General features: G+C 34.2%; 1 protein-coding gene across 3 annotated transcripts in view; it reads right to left on the reverse strand.

Moving 5' to 3' along the window:
* Positions 1-5,062: 5,062 nt before the first annotated feature.
* Positions 5,063-21,837, reverse strand: part of Ibtk (inhibitor of Bruton tyrosine kinase) — an 80,501-nt gene continuing 63,726 nt past the window's right edge. The window contains exons 26-29 of one of the 3 annotated variants that reach the window (XM_010631121.2): positions 17,814-17,960; positions 10,742-10,813; positions 10,209-10,338; positions 5,063-6,354 (exon numbers count right to left, since the gene is read on the reverse strand). In XM_010631121.2, coding sequence (XP_010629423.1) covers positions 6,223-6,354; positions 10,209-10,338; positions 10,742-10,813; positions 17,814-17,960 — 481 coding nt within the window. In that variant the 3' untranslated portion in view covers positions 5,063-6,222. Of the gene's footprint in view, positions 6,355-10,208; positions 10,339-10,741; positions 10,814-12,450; positions 12,535-17,813; positions 17,961-21,837 lie in introns of those variants that run through there. The other 2 variants (XM_010631120.2, XR_781598.2) reach the window with 2 other exon arrangements.

Consider the following 21,837-nt stretch of genomic DNA (forward strand, 5'->3'; position numbering starts at 1 on the left):
ACATCCATCTTTCCTTCTAACCTTTCTTACCCTTCCACCTCTCTGCCTGGTCCCACGTACTTACCATCAGTTACTCTTTAAAAATATCCTTATTTTACTGTAATAAAGTGAAATCTCAATAAGATGTAAAATCATAAACCTGTAATTGTTTCACCTCCAAATCATGCTGGCAATCCTCTAATTTCCAATACTATTGTTAAAAATTCTGATTTAATTCTGGATCTTGATTTAAAAGATAATCTGTATTCTGAAAATTTCTAATATTAGGACTTTATGTAATCAATTCTTCTTTGTATGCTGGACCCTCAGCAAGATGTTCCAAATTGTTTGAGAAATAGTTTACATTATTTCTTTAATAATGTCTTGTCTATTGTTTCTTTCTGAAGAGTAAAATGCACCTCTAGAATGGTAATTTACTTATGATTTGCTCAAACTATCCATCGTCTTTTTTTTCTACAGCTAACAGATTAGAATTTCATTTAAATAAAATTATAATTTTTATTTTCTAACATTACATAGCTGGAAAATTTTTGGTTTTTTAACCTAAGTTATAATTAAGATTACTGAACTTGAACGCACTCAGAAAATCACTTCTTTTGCAGTTTTACTAAATATTTGATTGTTATGTATGCATTTTTGGCACCAGGGATCAAACTTGGGCCCTTGCACTTGCAAGGTAGGTGGCAAAAACACTGAGTCAAATCTCCAACCCACCAAATACTTGAGATATAAAGATAAAAACAAAAGTAGCCTCCTTTTACTATTAATGAAAATCTGTGTTTGGTAATAGACATTTGAGGCACCCACGATACTATTAAAAATCTTTCTCTAGACTACAGTGCCTGTGAATATCTTTCCTTCCTTTAATCCCAAAATGCCTACTTTAACCGACATCAGAGTCACCTAGAAGACTTGATTAAAGATTGCTGGGCTCCATTCCTTATATTTCCAATTCAATAAAGCAGGAATGGAGTCCAAGAATATATGTCTCACAAGTTATCGGTGACTCTGATGTTGCTAATTTGGAGACTAAAATTTTTAGAATCACCGATGCATATTATTCTCAATTTCTTCTCTTCAGTTTAGAAAAATAAACATCATTTTTCTCCAAGTTTTATTTCGTAGACTTTGCTCCTTGTCCATTAATTTTCCTATTTTCAGCATCTTCAATCTTTCCATGTGCCACTATTTCCCTTTCTGCCTTCTAGATGCAAACTTCAACTTTTTAAAAAATACAAACAGCACATCTAGCTACTTATGACTTTCACACATCTACCAACCTTTAAATTTCTAGGTAAAATATGCTTGAACCAAAACCTCTACATTCTCTTATTGTGCTCCATTATCAAGATCTTCTTTAAATCAGTTAAGAGCCTTTGCAGAACAGGCCTATCTTGAGTAAATAATTAAAAGATTGATAAAAGCATGAGCAGAATATAAAGAAACCACAATGGACACTGCATTAAGTTTAGACTAACTTTGCTGCTTCTGGGTGTGAACGGTGAGGGAGGGCATTACCAGAACCTGGGGAGAACTCTGTGAAGAGTGCCTGACAGAAGTAGGGAGCATAAATAAATGCTAGCTTTAAACATGGGTGTGCATATATCACTCTGGTATGATTCTTTTAATGCTTTTGGAAAGATACCCAGCAGAGGGATGGCTGGGTCAAATGGAACCTCTAGTCCCAGGTCTTTGAGATATCTCCATACCGATTTCCATAGTGGTTGCACCAGTCTGCACTCCCACCAACAATGGAGAAGGGCTCCTTTCTCCCCACAACCCTGACAACATTTGTTATTGTTTGATTTCTAGATAGCAGCCATTCTTTGTGTGGGGGGGTGAGAAAATCAAGATTTCTCATGTAAAGGTAGAAGATCCCAATAATGAATGTAACTGTACTATATACCTAAAATGTACCAATAAACTCAATAAAAAGAAACAAAAATGCTAGCTTCATTCTTTTCTCCAGCCAGTACAGCAATACTCTGCTAATGCTCCAAAATAGCTACAATAACCGGGTACCAAAGGGAAATGAGAAGGCTTCAACCCACAATACATAGTAGTGTAGAGAAAAATGGAGAATGGATCCAAGGGACAAATAGGAAACATTCAACACAGTACACACTTCAGGTTCTTAAGCATCTGTTTTGTCTTGGGTTTAGGTAAAAAACTGGAGTTCTCAACACAGGAAATACATAAACTCCTATAAGCTACATACTATTTTAGTTTTTATTTTTTTCCAGTACGAGGGATCGACCTCAGGTCCTGGCACTTGGAAGGCAGGTGATGGAACAACTGAACTACACCATCAGCTCTTACATACTATTTTTTAAGAAATGATGTCAATTATTTTTCTCATAGACTGTCCATGTACAAATGGAACATTCTCTAGGACATATCGCATACTAGATTTTAAAACATTCTCAATAAATTTAAAAGGGTTATAATACCACAAAATGTTCTCAAAACAACAAAATATATTGACATAATATTTTGAGACAACTCTCAAATACTTGAAATTTAACACAAAAATTTGAGAAGAAATAAAAATGAAATTAAAAATATTTTAAACAGTATAAAAATAAAACAAAAACTTATGGGTTGCAGTTAAAGAACTGTTTAGAGGGAACTCTACAGCAAATGTTCACATTTGGGAGAAGATCTCAAGTCAATAATCAAAGCTTAAGTACCTAGAAGAATAGCATGCCCCACCCCACCCCAGAGGCAAAGTGTAGGGCTTTATTCTTAATGCCAGTGGGTCAGTCTGGGATTTCTCCACAAAGAGACTGAGGATTCAACTCAACCAGAGCTGGGTTGTTTCATACCTAGGGAAGGGGAGGGTTTACAAATTTCAATCCTAGAAGAATAGCATGTTAAACTAAAAACAAATCGAAAATAAGAAAGATCAGAGCAGAACCAATGAAAAAGGAACAGTAATTGAGAAAACCAGTGAACCCCAAAGTTGGTTATTTCAAGAGATCTACACTGATATGAGAACACACAAATTACTGAAATCAAGAATGAAAGTGAGACCATAATCATCAACCTTACAGAAATAAAAGGACTGCAAAGACTACAAACAGCTATGCCAACAAACTATACAATTTACACGAAATGGATGAATCCTAGAAAGACAGAAGTTATTAAAACTGACTTAAGAATATAGAAAATGTTAACAGAATTAATAATTAAAAATCTTTCCATCATGTAAGTATATACGCAGATGGCCTCACTAGTTAACTTTACCATGTATTTAAGATAAAAAAGTCATCAAATTGATAAAATAAAAAGGCACCACAAAGGCATAAAAGATAAATAAGGCTACAAAACACATTAGTATTTAAAAAATAGAAAAATTTAAAGATGTGGAGAAGAGAAAATTCATAAATGTTAGATAACCAACAAATTTGGAAATGGCAGGAGAAACAGTAAAAAAGCAAAGAATCCAGAAATTCAACCTAAGTGACTTAAGAGAATGACTACGATACAAGGAAATTTTTAAAAATGGAGTTTGGGGGGTAGTAAGAATTGTTTCAACATAAATGAAATGCTGGCTAGACAAAAATGATCTGTACATGGGCACTGAATTATAGTCTGGTGGCTATATATATAGCCACCAGACTATATATAATAATATATATATGGATATGACATATATATGTGTATGTATATATATATATATATGTGTGTGTGTGTGTGTATATATATATATGACAAGGTATTTTGGAATCATCACAAGCAAAAAATATATACTATACAGGCATTATCATACCTTAATTACCTGTGTCCAATTCCTTCAACAAATATTATGGCTATTCTGAAAATATCTCTTACATTGCCATATTTTGAATTTCTGGGTCACATTTATGCTCACTAAATGGTCATTTTTTTAAGTCTTGCCTAAATTGCTATAGACAAATAGACAATTTGCAATTTCAAAGAGGTAGTCTGCTGTAGTTGCAAGAGATCCACATTAAAAAGACGAAGCCTTCATTCCCAAGTCACTTTTTGTTGAGTTCACTTTAATTTATACAATAAATGTGCCAATTAATAAGGTTTCTCCAGATCTATTTTTATGAAACAGCTAATAACCCCCTTATCATTAAAATATACATAAACCCTAACCTCCAAAAAAGTTACAACCAGCTTACCAATACCTTTCATCTGTTGCTCCTATATAAAGCATGATTTTCTCAAAAGCTGTCTCCTTAGAACAAAGAGTCCTGAATCCTTGTACTTCTGGTCAACATATCTGACCTTACTTCTCTCATAATCTTGACTTTGCACATTTTAAGCACATTCTGCTTCTGAAACTCCTCACCCCAATCCTCCATGTACCCATCATCTTTCCGCACTTAAGCATTCTATACCAGTTTTGATCAGTCTTAAAGACTTCCCATGGCACTGATCATTATTTCATTTACAGACTTCCTTTAGTTTTATTATGTCTTTCTTATGATTACAGAATTAAGGATGAATGACTACAGAAGAATTTTACTGTTTAGGGAAAAAACTTACAAGTACCCTGTTTTTTATGGTAATGTTTCATGTTGTTATCTTCATGGAATTATTTATAAAGAAATATAGTTCATAGTTATCTTTCACTTTACTAGCAAAAAAACTCCCCCCACCACCATAACATTTTATATAATAGTTCAGTATGTAAAACAGCACAAAGTGCAACTGTTCTGGTTATGGTTTTTAAAGGACTAATGCCTCCCAAACTTGGTCAGTTCTTGCTTTTTACATGCCTCATCGAGCAAAGATCTCTGGGGATGCTTTGCAAGTATGGAGTACAGCAAGAAAATCATTATAGCATCATTAAATATTAAAGCTGCCAATATGCACAGAATATTTGAAATGAAATATACCAATTGCTTCAGGTTTCTTTTTCAATATAAAAATTCATTTTTTCTCAATTTACTCAAATACACATAATATAAAACTTTTCACAAGTTTATTTGGAAAACTATCCTTTTAAAAAAGCAGTCTAAGGATGGATATAGTATCAATTGAAACATATTGGTTATGAGTGTAGCATATCAGGAGGAATAATTAGTAATTTTTCCCAAAACAGATTTCAATATAGTACAAGATATCAAGCACACATTAGGAGTAAAATGGATAAGATTATTCTTTATTGCACATTTGTTTACATGTCTGCTGCTTCTGGGTACAGATAAAACTGAAATAGTTAGTTTCCATTATATTTCCATCAACTGAATTATAGCAGTGAATTACCTGTATGTTCCCCTATGGAAATTTTCCCAAAACTAGAGCATCAACCTTCCCCGTATTAGAGCACAGATTTAACATTAAAAAAATTTTTTTAAACATTCAAAAACAAATCAAACAGCAAATTGTAAACAATTTTTACATATACACATATAATCCAGGTTCATATAACTTCTGATTAAACAATATTATGGAGGTAATTATAAACCAACAATCTTCCAAAATATTTAATTCTTGTATGTATAAACATTTGTCTTAGAAAATTTTAACACTTTGAGAAATTAATTCTTTCACAATTAGGTTTCATAATGGTTATCTCTGCTCACCAAAAAATAAATAATAATAATTTTTAAAATTGAAAAATAAAAAGCCAATTTTCTTGGACAAAGCTGTCCAGAATAGTTAAGTGTTCTTATATTCTTTCCATTGTAATCTGTCATTTAAAACAAAAGAGATAATGTGGTGTCCAAAATGAAATACAATACTCATGCAGATCAGGCATTAAAAAGATCTGAACATGAACAGCCTAATAAAAAAGCAACAAGATTAGAAACGTAACTATTGCAGCAAATGCAAAGTTCTGGCCATGAAGGTATCAGAAGTAATGACTGATGTGCCTATTTTCAGCTCACTGATGCCATATTTAAAAAGCAGAGTGACAATAAAGGACAAAAACTTCTAAATTATTTCTCTCAAATGAAAAAGTTATTTCTTAGCATATCACTCAAATTTTGCACTTCATTCATATTCTCCTTTATAAGATTATTCAGGAGAGGCAATCTCATTCAACCTTAACCTAAAAGTTTTTCCTGACAGCTGCACATAAAGTTACTAAAATCACAATTCTGATGAATTTCCTTTTAATCATATAAACATTATAAAGAGATTAAGATTTTTTATTTTATTTAGAATGATCTATTACCAAATCTGTTTATACTGTTACAGCAATCATAAATTATGAAAAATGCATCTCAACTCCACAATGAACTAGCATCCATGCTTATTCCACATAGGCACTGCCAGTGGTCCCGGTGATGTCCTTTCAACAATGATAAACTCATCAGGGTTGCCAAATGTCTCATAGAAAACCAACAAATCTTGAATTGCATGCTCCTCAATCTGAAAAGTGGGAGGGGGGAAAAAAGGAGACCTGCTTTAATGCTTTTAACGTAAACTAAGTAGGATACCACTTTATATAGACACAATACAGCAGAATGATATCTAGTACCACTGTTCATGAACTTAATTCCATTCATCATTCTAGAGTGGATGGCCGTGTTCCTGCAGGGAAGATGGCTGTGGCCATGTTTGTCATTTGATGTGGAGTTTGCAAATGGAAGCATTTTTGAACTGACCGTACCACTGTAAATGTACTTTGTTTTCCCTTGGTAAAAAGAAACTTTCAAGCCTGATGTAGAATAATAGATTCCCATTGTGGTGGTTAGGGTGGAGTTTCAATCTGGTTGGCTTTTGGATCCACCTTTAGGTGTATCTGGGTGGGTCACGGAGGCCTTGGAGTATGTCTGGTCCTCATACCACTCTAGCACTCTTCCTCTGCTCTGCTTTCTTCACAGCTGCCACGAACTAAGCAGCTTTGCACTACCACATCCCTCCACCATAACTGCCTTGGAGCCACTGGTCACAGATTGAAACTGCGAGCAAATTAAACCTCTCTTCCTTAAGTTGCAGGTGTTGAATACTGTGTATTTGACTAATACAGAAAAACTGGTATATGGGATATGGGGTAATTACAGGTGATTCAGAAGACTTTGAAATTGGTTTGGGGGAGCAGTTTGACAAAGTCTGGAGATTCAGGTTAGAGAAGTACTAGAACGTTGTGAGCAGTGCTTGGGTGGGCAATATTAGAGACTGGTGGGCAGTATTAGAAGACCAAAATGTTGACAGGAACGCAGACAATGAAAGCCAGGATCAGGTGGTTTCACCTGGAAACAAGGACAACGCTGGCAGGTAGACAGGAGGCCATATGTATTATACTCTAGAAGAAAATTTGTCTATATTTTGGCAATGTTCTGAGACTTTGTGGAAGACTGAGATTAAGGGCAGTGGGCTAGTTAATATGGAGGAAGAAAATTCATGACAGCCTAACATAACATTTAGGTTGTGGTATGAGGTACAGATGGCTGCTTTTAGTCAGATTTATAGGGAAAAGAAGGGGCAAAGGCAGGCAGGTACGGTGGCACATGCCTGTAGCCCAGCACTTGGGAGGGTCAAGCAGGAAGATTGCCATGAGTTCAAGGCCTGCTTGGGCTACACAGTGAGTTCGAAACCAGCCTGAACTACATAGTGAGACCCTGCCTTAAAAATCAACAACAACAACAAAAACACGGGTTGAAAAATTTGAAAAACTTAAATTTGGGCTTAAAAAGAACTATCTCGAAAGTTTGGACAAAAGGAGGTGTGACTGCTAAAGACATTAGTGCCATTAAAAACAGTGTTTTATACAGGGACAAGATAACTTAAGGGTATATCAGGAATCATTAAGACCCCACTCACTGCAGACTTGAGGGTACAAAAGTATCAGTCTTTCTTTCGAGAAGAATCCCTGTGACCCCTGCTAAAGAAGTTCCTCCTAGGGAATTAATTCCCTGATATTCATTTCACCATGCTCAAACATGTAGGTATTCAGAGGCTGCTGCAGCCATGGTCCAAGGTGGCCTGACTGCTGCCCCCACTGACAGTAAATATTGGCACTGCCCACATAATGCTCATTTTAGTGACATGCAGAGTTGTGGGACAAGGGATACTTCTACTCTGATTTCAAAGAAAGGCCTAGAAGGCCAAGCAAAGAGCCTCCGGGTGCATTAAGTTGCGGGAATGAAGTCAAAGGTATACTGGAGACCCTAGGAAGTCAAACATGCCAGGAATATAGAATGTCTGCCTAGGAGAGCTGCAGGTTATGAGTGCAGTCACCCAAGAGAGAAGTTGTGACAGCTACAGCCAGCAAGGCCATAGGAGTGGGGCCACCCAAGGCCCTCGGGACTCTCAATTTTAACAGTATCTAGGATATCAGATATGGAGCTACATAAGCTAATGTTTCCCCTTTGGTTGGATTCTTTGTTATACCTTTATTCCTTCATCATTTGGAATGAGAATGTTTCCTCTGTATCACTGTACTGTAGAATTATATAAATTTTTATTTTTACAGGGGTTTGCACTAGGAATCTGCCTTGAGTGTCAGAAGAGAATTGGACTTTTGAAAAATGCTATAACTGTCGAGACTGGGGAAATGATTACTGCATTTTTGATTGTCACTGAATAGTTGTATTATGGTTCGACTGAATAATGAGCGTGTTATTTTATTTGGAGATAAGTATGTTTTAAAGAGACATGTTTATGTATCAAGCTGAAAAGGGGCAGGATGTGGCAGTAAGGGTGGAGTTTCAATTTGGTCTGCTTTGGGAGCCACCACAGGGATCGGTAGAACATGCTCCTAGGTGTCACTGGGTGGGTCATGGAGGCCTTGTGACCTGTGTCTGGGCCCTCACCCTGTCTGCTCTGGTACTCTTCCCCTGCTCTGCTTTCCAGCTGCCATAAACTAAGCAACTTTGCTCTGCCAGGCCCTTCCACCGCTCTTCCACTTTTCTTCCTATTTCACATATATATTACATGCTCTTCCTTAGAGCCAGAGGATCAGGACTGAAACCATGAATGGACTAAACCTCTCCTCGTTTAAACCGTGGGTGTTGGGTTTTTGTGTCTCAGTGATGAGAAAGCTAACACACACACACCTTCTCCCTTGAATCTCAATCTTCAAGTAGAAGGAAAAATAAGCATCAATTTTTGGAATCCATTCATTCCAACAGTTTTATGATGTGAGATACTTTCTTTTATTGTGTGAGTACTCTAAATCCTGCTTCTCATGATTTCAAATGTAGAACAAAACTTATTGTATGTCAAATGAAAATTTCGTTTCTTGTAAAACTGTTATATTTTTAAAATGATTTTCCCAAAGCATAAATGTAAACTGTTAAAAAAAAAGTAATAACAAATAACAAAGTATAATATAGCAAATGTATAAAAGCCAAAAAATTTTAAAAATCTTGCTTGTGCATTCTAGTGCTGCTATGGATCTATGTCCAAACCTGACTGTCTACTCCCAACCAAGTCTGTAGAATCCTAACTTTCCTAAAATAAATTCTCTCTTTCTTAATTCACTGAAGTTGACATCTGTGGCTTACAATTTAAGAACTTTAACTGGTATACAAGCATAGTATAGCACTGGACACTGTTAAATATCTAAACAGTCTAAAGCATTACCAAAACTAAAAATAAAAGTTCTATCACAATTTATTAGTTCCAAATTATCCTGAACACCTCTAATTAACATTTAAATTATTGAATGTTTCAGTCTAGTTTTTTAAAAATTAATTTTATTGGTATATTTAAGGTATATAATATACTGACATTCATCATTGGAAATTTGCACCTTTACATAATTTATCTTGGTTCTTATTTTTTCCCTATTCCCATACCCTTCCTTCCACCTTTCCACCACTCCTTATCTACAAAGACTTTGTTGGCCGGGAGATTTAGCTCAGGGGTTCCACTGCCTGCCTCCCAAGTGCAAGGACCCGAGTTCGATCCCTGGCAGCAAAAACACAAAACAAAACAAAACAAAACAAAGATTTTGTTTCTATTTTTTCTTTTTCTTATATTAATTCCATTTCCTTCTTTTCCCTACCCCTCCCACTTCCCCTTCCCCTTTGCACCTTTTCTTCCTATTTCACATTATATATTACAACTTTTAGTCCTTATTTACATTTTCAGTTACTCATACTAGAGAAACTATTCGGTATTTTACATGTATGTGTCCTAGTTATTCCACTCAAGAGTATCACCTCAATGTGCTAGTTTTATCTGTCCAAAGCAAAAAATACAATCTTCTTAAGACCAAAAGATGAAACGTAGGGCAGTTCTTCCCTAAGTTAAACCCTAATAGTTATATTATGTACCTGGATCAGAGCCAATGGTTTTTCTCGACTTCTGATAAGAGCTGCTTCCTGTTTTTGCTCTTCTTCTACAATAGATGCAAAAGTGACTGGAGCTACCACAGAAGCAGTCAATGAAGAAGATAGCCAGGGACTGTAAGAACAATAGAAATTAGTTTCAATCAACTTCTCCAAAATTGGCAGTGCAGAATTTTGTCTGAAATAAGCAATGCTACATTTTTTCCTCCAGTGACAACTATATAAGAGGACTTGAAAGCTTTTGCAGAGATTACAAAAAGATGAGGTAACAGAAGAAAGGATAGCTATTTTATTTGGATCAGTATTACACAGAAATTTTTAGAAAAGTTCCAGAATGTGGGGATGGAGTCAAAGCAATATAACTATTAAAAAAATAAAAAGGTAACAAAGTGTAGAGCACAGAATATTCAATAATACATTCTACTTAACACCATACTATTCCCAATCTCATAACATTCTCTATCAATGCTAAGCAGCAACCTAGCTGTAAAAGCCCCAAATCAATAAGTTAACCTTACTTGGGACTGTCTAGAGGTCGTAAATCTGAAATATGGTTGCCTTCTGGTCCTGAGGTATCATGACTAGAACATCTGCAAAACAAATGTCATAATTGGATATTTAAAGCTTCAAGTAATTATTAGTAAACTGCTAATTAATAGATATAGGCTCCTGCCTCAGGAGGCAAATTAAATGTGTGCAATCAAGCCTACTTTTAAAATTACAAGTTAACAAAATAATCTACAGATATATTTAAATATTTAGTTTCAAAATATATAGAAATCAGATATAGTAGTACCTGAGTTTATGAACTCAATTCATTGCACAATTCTGGGAAAGATGACCACTTATGTGTTCATGTGGGAAAGATGGCTGTGTCAGGTTCGTCACCCAATGCAGGGTTGCACAGTTCACAAACTAAAGTGTTCATGAACCAAGGTACCATTATAATTATGAGTCGAATTTTGTGGATGACTAAGATGCTTTGATAAGCTAAGGATTATATACAGAACAAGAACATAAGGCTCAATCTTTAATAGTTCATTAGCTAGATGAGGAGACAACATATAAAATGACATAAAACAATGCAACAGAATTTAGAACATTATTTAACAAGCTGAGTTCTATTAACTATAAAGACTATAAAACTGTTTTAGTCACTGGAGAGGAATTCAGGGAGAAGAAAGAACTTGAAATAATAAAGAGTATGATGAGGCAGATGGGAAGCATTCTTAGGAGGAAAAACTGGAAAAAGTAGTATAATCACTGGCCAAATTGTGGAATTTTATAGCAAGATAAGTTTCTACTGACTACCTAAATTAATCAAATGTTTTTTTTCTTTCAGCAATGAGAAAAGTGACACCTAGATGAACATAGAAAGCAAGGCCTAAAACACTGACTTTCTGATTCAACTGCACACATTTACTGGGCATGTCTTAGAACTATGAGAAGTGCTAGAAATTAGGCTGATTAACATTCAATCTCTTCCCTTCAAAAATTTCTAGACGGGGAGATTTAAAAATATTCTACTTATGCAATACAACAATATAAGAATATTAAAACTGATATCCATACTAATATATGCAAACTACGATGGATTCAGAAAACAACATAAAATGAAAGAGGACACATGTTGATCATTTCACCAAGGAAATAACAAACAGTAACATTGGGGAGAGTAGCTCTGATTCAGGATTTGGGCTGTACAAATATACAGAACTGTAAAGTTTTGATGGCTTACTTAAAATCAGGTGTTCTCTTCAATAAACAAAAAATGATAGATTGGTGGTATTGAAGAAATTTAAAGAAAAAGAAAATGATAAAGAAATACTAAGGCCAGAGAGTATATAAATGCATTGAAAGCTAAAATGTGTAGACCTGATATGTATGTGAGGACAAACAAATGTACTGATAGCCTAAGTACTTTCATGTATATTGTCTCATTTAATTCTTCTAATACTCTGTGAAAATGATGTATGTTATTTTCATTATATATAATAGGACATTAAAATTCAAAGTCATAAAATTTGCCTGATTCACAAATTGGATTAAGTAGCAGAGAGCTAATTCAAATCCAAGTCTTTTTCACTTATTCCCTTAATCTGGAACACATTCTATGTCAAATATCTTCTCATTTTTTTAAGAATTGGCTCAATATCACCTTCTTTCTCTTCCTATATAACTTTAATTATTATTGTAAAACTTCATATACTGTGTCATTATTGCTTACATGTCTGTCTTAACTGCTAGACTAGTCTCTCAGGATATTTCATTTGTTTCGTTCATCTTTGTATCTCAATGTCCAGTAGAATACCTGAAACATATTTGTTTATTAAAAAGTAATTAGAGAATAAATTACTGAAACAGAAAGCCAAAGTTTTCTTTTATATAAGTATAAGGTAAAATAAAAGCAGTTTTGTTTCCAAATTCCTAATTCATTTGAATTACAGGTATCTTTTTCTTCCAGATACAGGTAATGAAATACAAAATGAAGTGAGAATAGTTCTAGTTATAAGATCCTATTTTTTTTTTTGTACCCGGGATCAAACTCGGGACCTTCTGCTTGCAAAGCAGTTGGTGGCACCACCGAGCTAAATCGCCAGTCCAAGATCCTAATTTTTAATGAAGTTCTATAATTTGAAACCTGCCGGATCTTTACCTGACATCCAAAAGAAGAGAAATCTCCAGGACAAAATAGAAGACAACTTTAGGCCAGGAGAAAAATGAAGTTAAAAAAAAAAAAATGAACTAATTAGATGTTAGGATAAACTTATTATGAAATGATGAAAATCTAGACTAGAATGTTAAATAAATGCATATAAATTCTATACACTGATGAAATTACCTAAGAGAGAAACTAAATACAAATTCCCTTGGCTAAGCCCCTTGGAAGGTCTTACAGGTGGCCTATGGCTAAAGAACACAAGTTTTCTAGAACATTAAATTATTAATACAGAACAAAAATACAGAATGACTCAAGATGTTACAATGTAAACCTGATGTTCTAGGAATCAAAATATTCTGACACTCAAAAAATGCAAAAATATAATACAACCAATCGTTATATTAACTGCTAAATAAGCAGTTACTATAAGTTCTATCTTTGAAAATCATATCACTGGCTAAAATATCTGAACAAAGTATCTTAGATTGTACAGGCCTTGTTATATCACAGCGAAACAACTACAGCTTAAATATAATGATTTATGTATATAACATTTCATAATTTATGAAGCATTTTCATAAATGAACAACGATATAAACCTCATAATAGATTGGTGTAATGGATGTTACAATTCTCTTTCATACATGATAAGGTTCAGAAATTGAAATGAGTTTCATAAATCTATAATCCCAGTACTCTTCCACTAATAATTTTAATTTGATAATCTCATTAAATATATTTAGTCAAAACAACTAAAAGTCTGTTAAAATTTCATCTGAGAAAACATGTTAAATAAAATTGGGCCATGATTTAAATGATAAAAAACATCTGAAACTCTCAAACATTAATATAGTATCACTAAGCTTTAGGTACTAACAACAAAAAGATATAGCCTTCTGGGGAGTGGGAGGGGGAAAAATTTAGCTGAACTCTTCTGTATAAGACTTGTTCAAACCAAAGAGCATTACTATTGTCAAACAGACATTAAGGGAACTCAGTTACATTTTGTTCATACAGTTTATTTTTATTTAAAATAAAAATTTATACTGGCTCAATTATGAAGACTTTTATATAAGATAGCTTTTTGGTTTCACAAGTACTTTTTCTCATTAATTAATTAGGAACACAAATGCATATTGTCCAGAAGTATAGAAGAAGCTATTTAAGTACAATGAAAATGAAAGAAAATACAGGAAATACATAAATAACAAAAAAGGAGAAATTGTGTAAATCCTTCTTGGTACTTTTAACATCCCTAAATGACATTACCTTTCTTGCCCTAGCCTTTGGGGGAGAGTGGGGTCACATTTACTAAAACAAGAATGCCTGATTTACAGAATTTCCTGAGGTGAGCCCCTTTCACTCTTGCCACTTAACTCCTCAAAGGATCAAAGCATTCCTGTCTTCTTGCTCTAACTCCTAGTATTCCCTCAGTTTATATATCCCTTTCTTCTATCTTATTTCTTCTTTTAAAAATTCCATCACAGAGTTGGGGATTTAGCTCAGCAGCACAGGTGCTGCCTGGGCACTGAGTTCGAACCCTAGTACCAAAAGCAAAAACAAACAAAACCCCATGTTCAGACCAGGTGACAATGAAAGGGATCAGTAATTAAGTGATCCATTTTTGTATTATTCACATCACTATAAACATTATAATCACACATTTGAAACTGAATATAAAAATGTTTATCAACTACAACAGTCCAAGCCCTTCCTTCTCAATGAAGCTGTTCCTAATAACTCTAGCCCATGGTAATTCTTTCTTTGAATCACTCATCTGGCATATAATCATATATCACTCTGTGACCTTTCAATACTATTATATTGTACCGTAGTTACATATTTTTTCTGTCATAAAAATTCTGTGTATGCACACTTAAACTTACCAACATTTTAACACATTAAAAGATGAGCCTGAGTATTTTATTTTTATATATACCCAACAGATGCCAGTAAAATGTTGTTTCTAGCACTACACATGTTGCTTTGTATATGCTGGGTCCTGTAATTTAGTGAATATTTTATTGTCTGTGCTGCTTTTTATTTCTTTTTAAAAAAAAAAGCTTATTTACATAATTTCTATGATAAAATAACTAAAATTCAATCTATGTTTTTTTTCAAAATCATTGTCAAATATTAATCACAGTTATTCAGAACACTGACTTCCATAAAAATCACACCATAAATTCAAACTTCAAAAACGTACCTATCATGGCACATATTTCACAATTAGGAACCATGATGTTATAGCACACTCTAGTGATCAACTATGAAACCACAGATCCTTAATATTTTCTGAGTTCCAAGACAAGTTACTTATCCAAGAAAAAAAATCTTAAATTTCAATATAGTTACTATTTAATATGTAAAATTTTACAAAAATGAGCTTAATTTTCATACTTTCAAATTTATATATTTAAGGGATGCAACATAACTCACTATATTAGAAACAAATGTTACTTAAAACAGTTACAGTTTTAATTCATTAGTGTATTCAGTCATTCATGAAGTGTTTACTGAGCACCCGCTATACACTAATAACCATTCTAAGCAGCAGTTATATTACAATTAGCAAAGAAAAACATCTTCTTTGCTTTTATGGAACATGTAATTAAGTATACAGACAAGAAAATATTTGTAGTAGATAATCATTAAACAAAGAGAATCAGACTAAAAGTTATTGTAACTGTGAAAGGTAAAATTAAGAAGTGCTATGGAAATATATTAAGAAATTGACCCAGTAAAGGAAGTCAGACTTTTCCAAAATATATGGCCAAATAAGACTGAAAAGAGTCAAACTCAATTAGTCAAAGGGTTAAGACGGTAGACAGAAGCACAGTGCACTTGAGAACCATAATCCAAGAAGGCTATACTACAAAGGTCGTAAGACAAAGGTTGTAAGACAAAGCTAAGAGGCTGGAAGGAGCCAGAGTACGTAGGTCTTAAAAATAATATTAAGAATCCTAACTTTTATCATAAGCAATAATATATTTCATATTTTAAGAAAGAATAAACTATTTCAATGTATTAGAAGAACTGTGACAAGACCAGTCAGGAAGGCTACTCTGGTAGCTCAGGTGAAAGACAGAAGCACAAATGAGGGCCAGGGTCTTGGAGATAATTTAGTATATGTATTAAAGAAATATTTAAGAGGTAAAATCTGTCATGTCCTGGTGATAGACTGAATATATATTGCTGAAGAAAATGGAGGAGTCAAAGGCTTTCAAGTGCTACTGAGGAAGAAAGATCGGGAAGAATGAGTTGCTCTGTTTCTCCTATATTTTAGTTTGATTTTCATTTTCTTAGACATATGAGGAAAATATTAAGTTTGATTTTAGACACAAAGTTTGACGTGGTCTTCATCCATCTTACTTATCTGATCTGTACTGTGTGACTTCTGGCTTTTCTTCAAAGTCAAAATGATTATGGAAGATAAACACTTTGAATTAATTTAGGACACTGGGGCAACTAACGCAGCATAACTCAAGACATTCATCCAGAATTGCTTCAGAAAGTGGCAGAAACAATGGGATAAGTATATTCAAAGTAGGGGGAAATATTCTGAGGATGATAAATGGCAATGTGTACCTCGTAATTTTTAAAATTTATAAAACCTCATATTAAGACTATCAATGTCTTAAACTGTACCAAATTTATACCTGTGATCCCATCATAAACAATAAAGTTTGGGGGCTGGGAAGTTAGGTCAGTGGTTCCACCAACTGCCTTGCATGTGTAGGATCTTGAGTTCAATCCCCTTACCAAAAAAAATAATTAATTAATTGATTGATTGATTTTTTTTTTACTTTATAGATGTACATGTAAAAAGACTGGAAATATATCTTTAATGTAATGATAGCATGAAAATGTCAATCTAACCTATATCCATGTTAGTGAGCTGAGAAGAGAATCCTCCCCAAGTCAAACCTTGAAATGGGACACAAGAATTTTTTAAAAAGAGGAAGAAAAGTTTTATAACCAGTGAAATAAAAGATTTAGTATTTCACAAATCAAAAGAATCTGGTCACAACTGACACTTCATTACATTTTTGTTTTATCTAAAACACTCTCAGAATTAGTATTTTTAAGAGATGTCATATATTAGCAGAAATAAGTCTTCATCTATCCAACCAATTTCAAACATATTTGGGGAAGCTATTTTTATTATAATATTATTTAAAATTATGGCTAGATGTTCATATAGGTTTTTAAAATATGAAACTTTTAAAAAAATATACTGGACTTTAAAAACTACTACCAAAAAATCAGAAACACCCAAAAGTATGACAACAGATGCATATAAGTAGATTATGGTATATCCACACAGAGAAACACGGCCACCATCGATGCCCCAAAATCATCATTCCGAATAAAAAAAGATTCTAAACAAGGGCACATACTGTATGGTTCCACTGATTTAAAATTCTAAAATATACAGGCTAATCTACAGAGAAAAAAGACTGTTAACTGACTGAGTAATAAAAATTCTAATAGTGATCATGTTCACCATCTTGAATGTAGTATGGATTTCAGGAGTGTGTACCAAAATTTCAAATTGTACCATTTAAATACACTCACTTTCTACTGTAAGTCAAATATTTCAAAGACAGAAGGAATAGGCATGCTCTAATTTTAAATTTGAATGTAAAACAATGCATAAAATCCTGCCTCATAGTTAGGGAGGTGGTGCATCCATGTATTCCTACCTGAGTCAAGTGACTGAGGCAGGATTGAAAGTTTGAAGTTAGTCTAAGCAACTTAGCAAGTCTCAAAAAAATAAAAATAGGGTAGGGATGTAGTTCGGCAATCCTTGTGTTCAGTCTCCATTACTGAATAAATAAAATCAATTTCATAAAATTTTAAAGATAATTTTAGAGCATAAATCCACTATATAATATTGAAGTATAACATATATTAAAGTTTTTTACCTTATAACCTTCGGAGTCTGAGAATTTTCAATCCATTTAAAACAAGTTTTTTTGACATGATCTCCTGAACTATGGTTAGTAACAGATTTTTTATCTTCTGAGAAATCCCGGAATGACTTCGATGAAAATGAATGTAGACAAGATGTCCTATAAAAGAAAGCAAAGATCATGTTTAAACATCTATCTTGTAAAAGGATGTTGTTAAAGGTTAAAAGGAGAAAACAAAATATTTGCCAAAAAATTTATAATGATATAATAATAGTTTTCAGTGCGATATTGGATTATAGCCATCTATGGTTAACCAACCAAAATAATACCATAAGAAAAAGGAACCAATGGACACCAACAGGGAAGATAAACCCAGATGTTAAAATCAGCAATGAGAGTTGGGGATTTGACTCAGTGGTTTCCCCATCCATGATCCCCAGTACTCCCCTCCAAAAAAAAGTCAAGGCCGGTGTAATCCCAGCACTTGGAGCCTGAGGCAGGAGGAGGATTGCTTTTAGTTTGAGACCAGCCTGGACTACACAGTGAGTTCCAGGTCAGTCTCAACTACACAGTTAGACACTGTCTCAAAAAAAAAAAAAAATCAGCAATGACACTAAAGTAGCTATTGTAACCATGCCTCAGATTATAGCAACAAAATGATGCACAGAATTACTTAAGTAAACTAAGCAAAGGAAAACAAAGAACAAAATGGAATTTCAAGAATCGTAATACAGAGTGAATAAACATGGTATAAATCAATAGAAAAACTTCAATCTGAAGAAGAGACAAAATTAATAAATGAAAAATTTGGAGTCAGCCACAGTGATTTATAGAATCTTAGAGTGTAACCTATATGACTGGAGTACCAGAAGCAGAGGAGAGATACAGCAGACAAAAATACTTAAAGAAACAATTGCTAAAGTTTGATAGAAGACATAAATTTAAAGATCTGAGAATTTTGGGCAAATACCAAATAAGATAAATGCAAAGACAACCATACTTAGGCACAACATAAGCACACCTATTTAAAGCTAAAAAGAAAAAGAAAATATTGCAAGTAGCCAACGAAATATAACACAATAAGAAAAGGCTACCTTGTTTCAGGAACAACAAAGGCTAGAAAACTGGAAATATATCTTTAATGTAATGATAGCATGAAAATGTCAATCTAACCTATATCCATGTTAGTGAGCTGAGAAGAGAATCCTCCCCAAGTCAAACCTTGAAATTTTTATAGGCCTGGTCAAATATTGATTGCAGCAGCATTGTCAGAAACTTGAGCCAGAAATATAAAACAAAGATCTCTAATCCAGAAGAATTGTGAAAAAATGAATACTGGTTATTTTAAGGAGTTTTTTGGGGGATAATTTGTTATGAGGCAATAGACAATATGTTACAAAAATTAAAAGAATAAGTAAATAGTATACATAACTCAATTCAAATAATTTGACAATTTACATGGCATGGACAAATGTTTTGAAAAAGCAAATTTAAAAAATATATTCTATTTAGATCTCTACTACTTAAAATTGTATTAGCTTCAACAGCTTTTCATTAGAGAACTGATAAACTGACTCTAAAATTTATATGAAACACACACACAAAAAAAACCCTAGATGGCCAATACATTCTTGAAAAAAAACTAAAAACTAAAGTTGGAAAAAAAGATAAAACAAATTAAGAGTCATCAACAGTGTGATACTGGCATAAGGACTGACAAATAAAACAGAGCAGAGAGTGCTCATTAGACGCTCAAATATACTGTATAGTCATCATTTTACTTTCAATAGCTGAACTGCCAAAATAATTTGTGAGCAAAGATATTTCAACAAATAGCATAACAACTACAACTGGAAGTCCTCATAAAGAATAAATCCTGTGGCCTGCTTGGGCCCATTCGGTGGGACCTTGCCCTCCCTTGCCTGCTCTGCCACCAGCTCCACCAACTAATGTAGCCGCAAGGGGGCCCTTGAAACACCCCCATGACAAACACACACATCCCCACACCCCTCTGTTAGACCTCCCGATTGGGCCAGTTCTTGGACCCACTCTGCAGAGGCATACCTGGTCATAAAGGGTATTTTTCTGAGCTCTCAACTTTGAACATCTTTAAAGAAAGGCGGGGAGGGCTGTAATAAAACTGTGTGGAGTTCAACCCTGCAGGTTGGGGAACTCAACTTAGGCCTTCTGGCCTGAGGTCAGTCTGAGTCGCAGGGATCTGCCATTGACTAGCTGAGATCAGGGGACTTGGTTCGGCACATGACTGTGCGAATGGTATATTATGACAGCAGAGACATAGTCTGAAAGAGGACCTTCAAATTCTTTTCTTTTCTTTCTTTTCCTCATTCCACCCTGCAATTTCTTTTTTCTGTTCTCTTTTTCCAACTCAGTCTCTTGCTCCACCATATTATTCCTCATCTCCCTTTCTATTCCTCCTCCTGTCCAAACTCAGACTTCTTCTATCATTTTTTCTTTTTTCTTTATGTTCTTTTCTTCTGTCATTTTACTTCACTCATGCGTCAGTAGTTTCAAAGGAAAGCAAGCCCCTTTTACTGTTAAGGGAATATATTCTTGTCCTTATTCTTGCACTCTGTCTATCCCTTTTGAAGTAAATAGTTTCGTAAAGAAAGTATGGTCATTCTATGTCCTCTGGGTTCACTTGAAACCTTGTCCAATTCTTTCACTTATCTACTCCTCTCATCCTAACTCTAAGCCCCGATCCTAAATGGTAAAGATGCTATATTGAAAAGCATATTCACTGCAAACATATTTTGGGCTGCTTCTTGATTTTAATTTAATTCACATGGTTTAAAGGTGATAGATTAATGACTACCACAAGTGGTCAATTTGCAAGTTGTCCTTGATTTTATTGTGCTCCTGAATGTATCAACTGGGACAAAGGATTGTGATTGATTTAATGAGGTGTTTTCTCTGATATTATGAAAATGAGAATGTCTATGAGTCATTAGAGACTCAAAAGCTAAAGCACTAAGTCAGTACATATCAGTTATAGCCAGCAATGTCAATGGCCTCAATTCACCAATCAAGAGAAATAGACTGGCAAAATGGAATAAAAAGCAAAATCCAACAATATGTTGTATACAAGAAACACACCTAGTGCCAAAAGAAGCCCATAGACTGAAAGTGAAAAGAACAATGGAAAATAGTAGGGCAAATGAGGATGAAAAGTCTGATAGTGAACCAGCAGGACACCATGAACTCATAGCACAGGAAATAGCAAAACAGATCAATCAGGCTCTAGAAAAATTCAAAACAGAAATAATTTCCCAGATAACCACAGAGATGGTGAGCAAAAAGGAAGTCATGATTGGAGACTCTAGAACAGGAACTGAGAAAAAAATAGACGAACTCAGGACCTGATAGAAGCCATGAAGGCCAGGAATAAGAAAGAAATGGAAACAATGAATGCCCAACAGAGGAAAGAAATGGAATCCATAAAACAGATTCAAACAGATATCCAGGAGATTAAATATTCTATTGAAAGTGTACGCAATAGAATAAAAGAATGCGAAGATAGGCTCTCAGATATAGAAGATAAGATTGCAGTCAGTGACCATGAAAAGAGAGGTCTCTTAAAAACAGTAAGAGATCATGAGAAATCCATCCAACAACTCCTAGATGATGCAAAGAAGAATAACATAAGACTGATAGGAATACATGAAGTAGCAGGAGAAAATACGAATGACTTTAAAAAACTGTTCAAACAATTAATGACAGAAAACTTCCCAAACAGAGGGGAAGAATTTGACATTCAGATAAGTGAGGCATATAGGACCCCAACTAGCTACAATCAAAAAAAATCTACACCTAGACATATAATAATCAAGATCCCAGAAACCCAACAGAAGAACAAAATACTACAAGCAGTAAGAGAAAAGAAACAAATCACATACAAAGGAAAGCCCATCAGAATCACAGCAGACTTTTCAACACAAACCCTTGGGGCAAGGAGAGCCTGGAATGAGATATTTCAAGTACTAAAAGAGAACAACCTCCAACCTAGACTGATGTATCC

The sequence above is a fragment of the Fukomys damarensis genome, unplaced genomic scaffold (genome assembly GCF_012274545.1).
Source record: "Fukomys damarensis isolate Sample0158 unplaced genomic scaffold, DMR_v1.0_HiC HiC_scaffold_14, whole genome shotgun sequence".
In the NCBI taxonomy this organism is placed as follows: domain Eukaryota; kingdom Metazoa; phylum Chordata; class Mammalia; order Rodentia; family Bathyergidae; genus Fukomys; species Fukomys damarensis.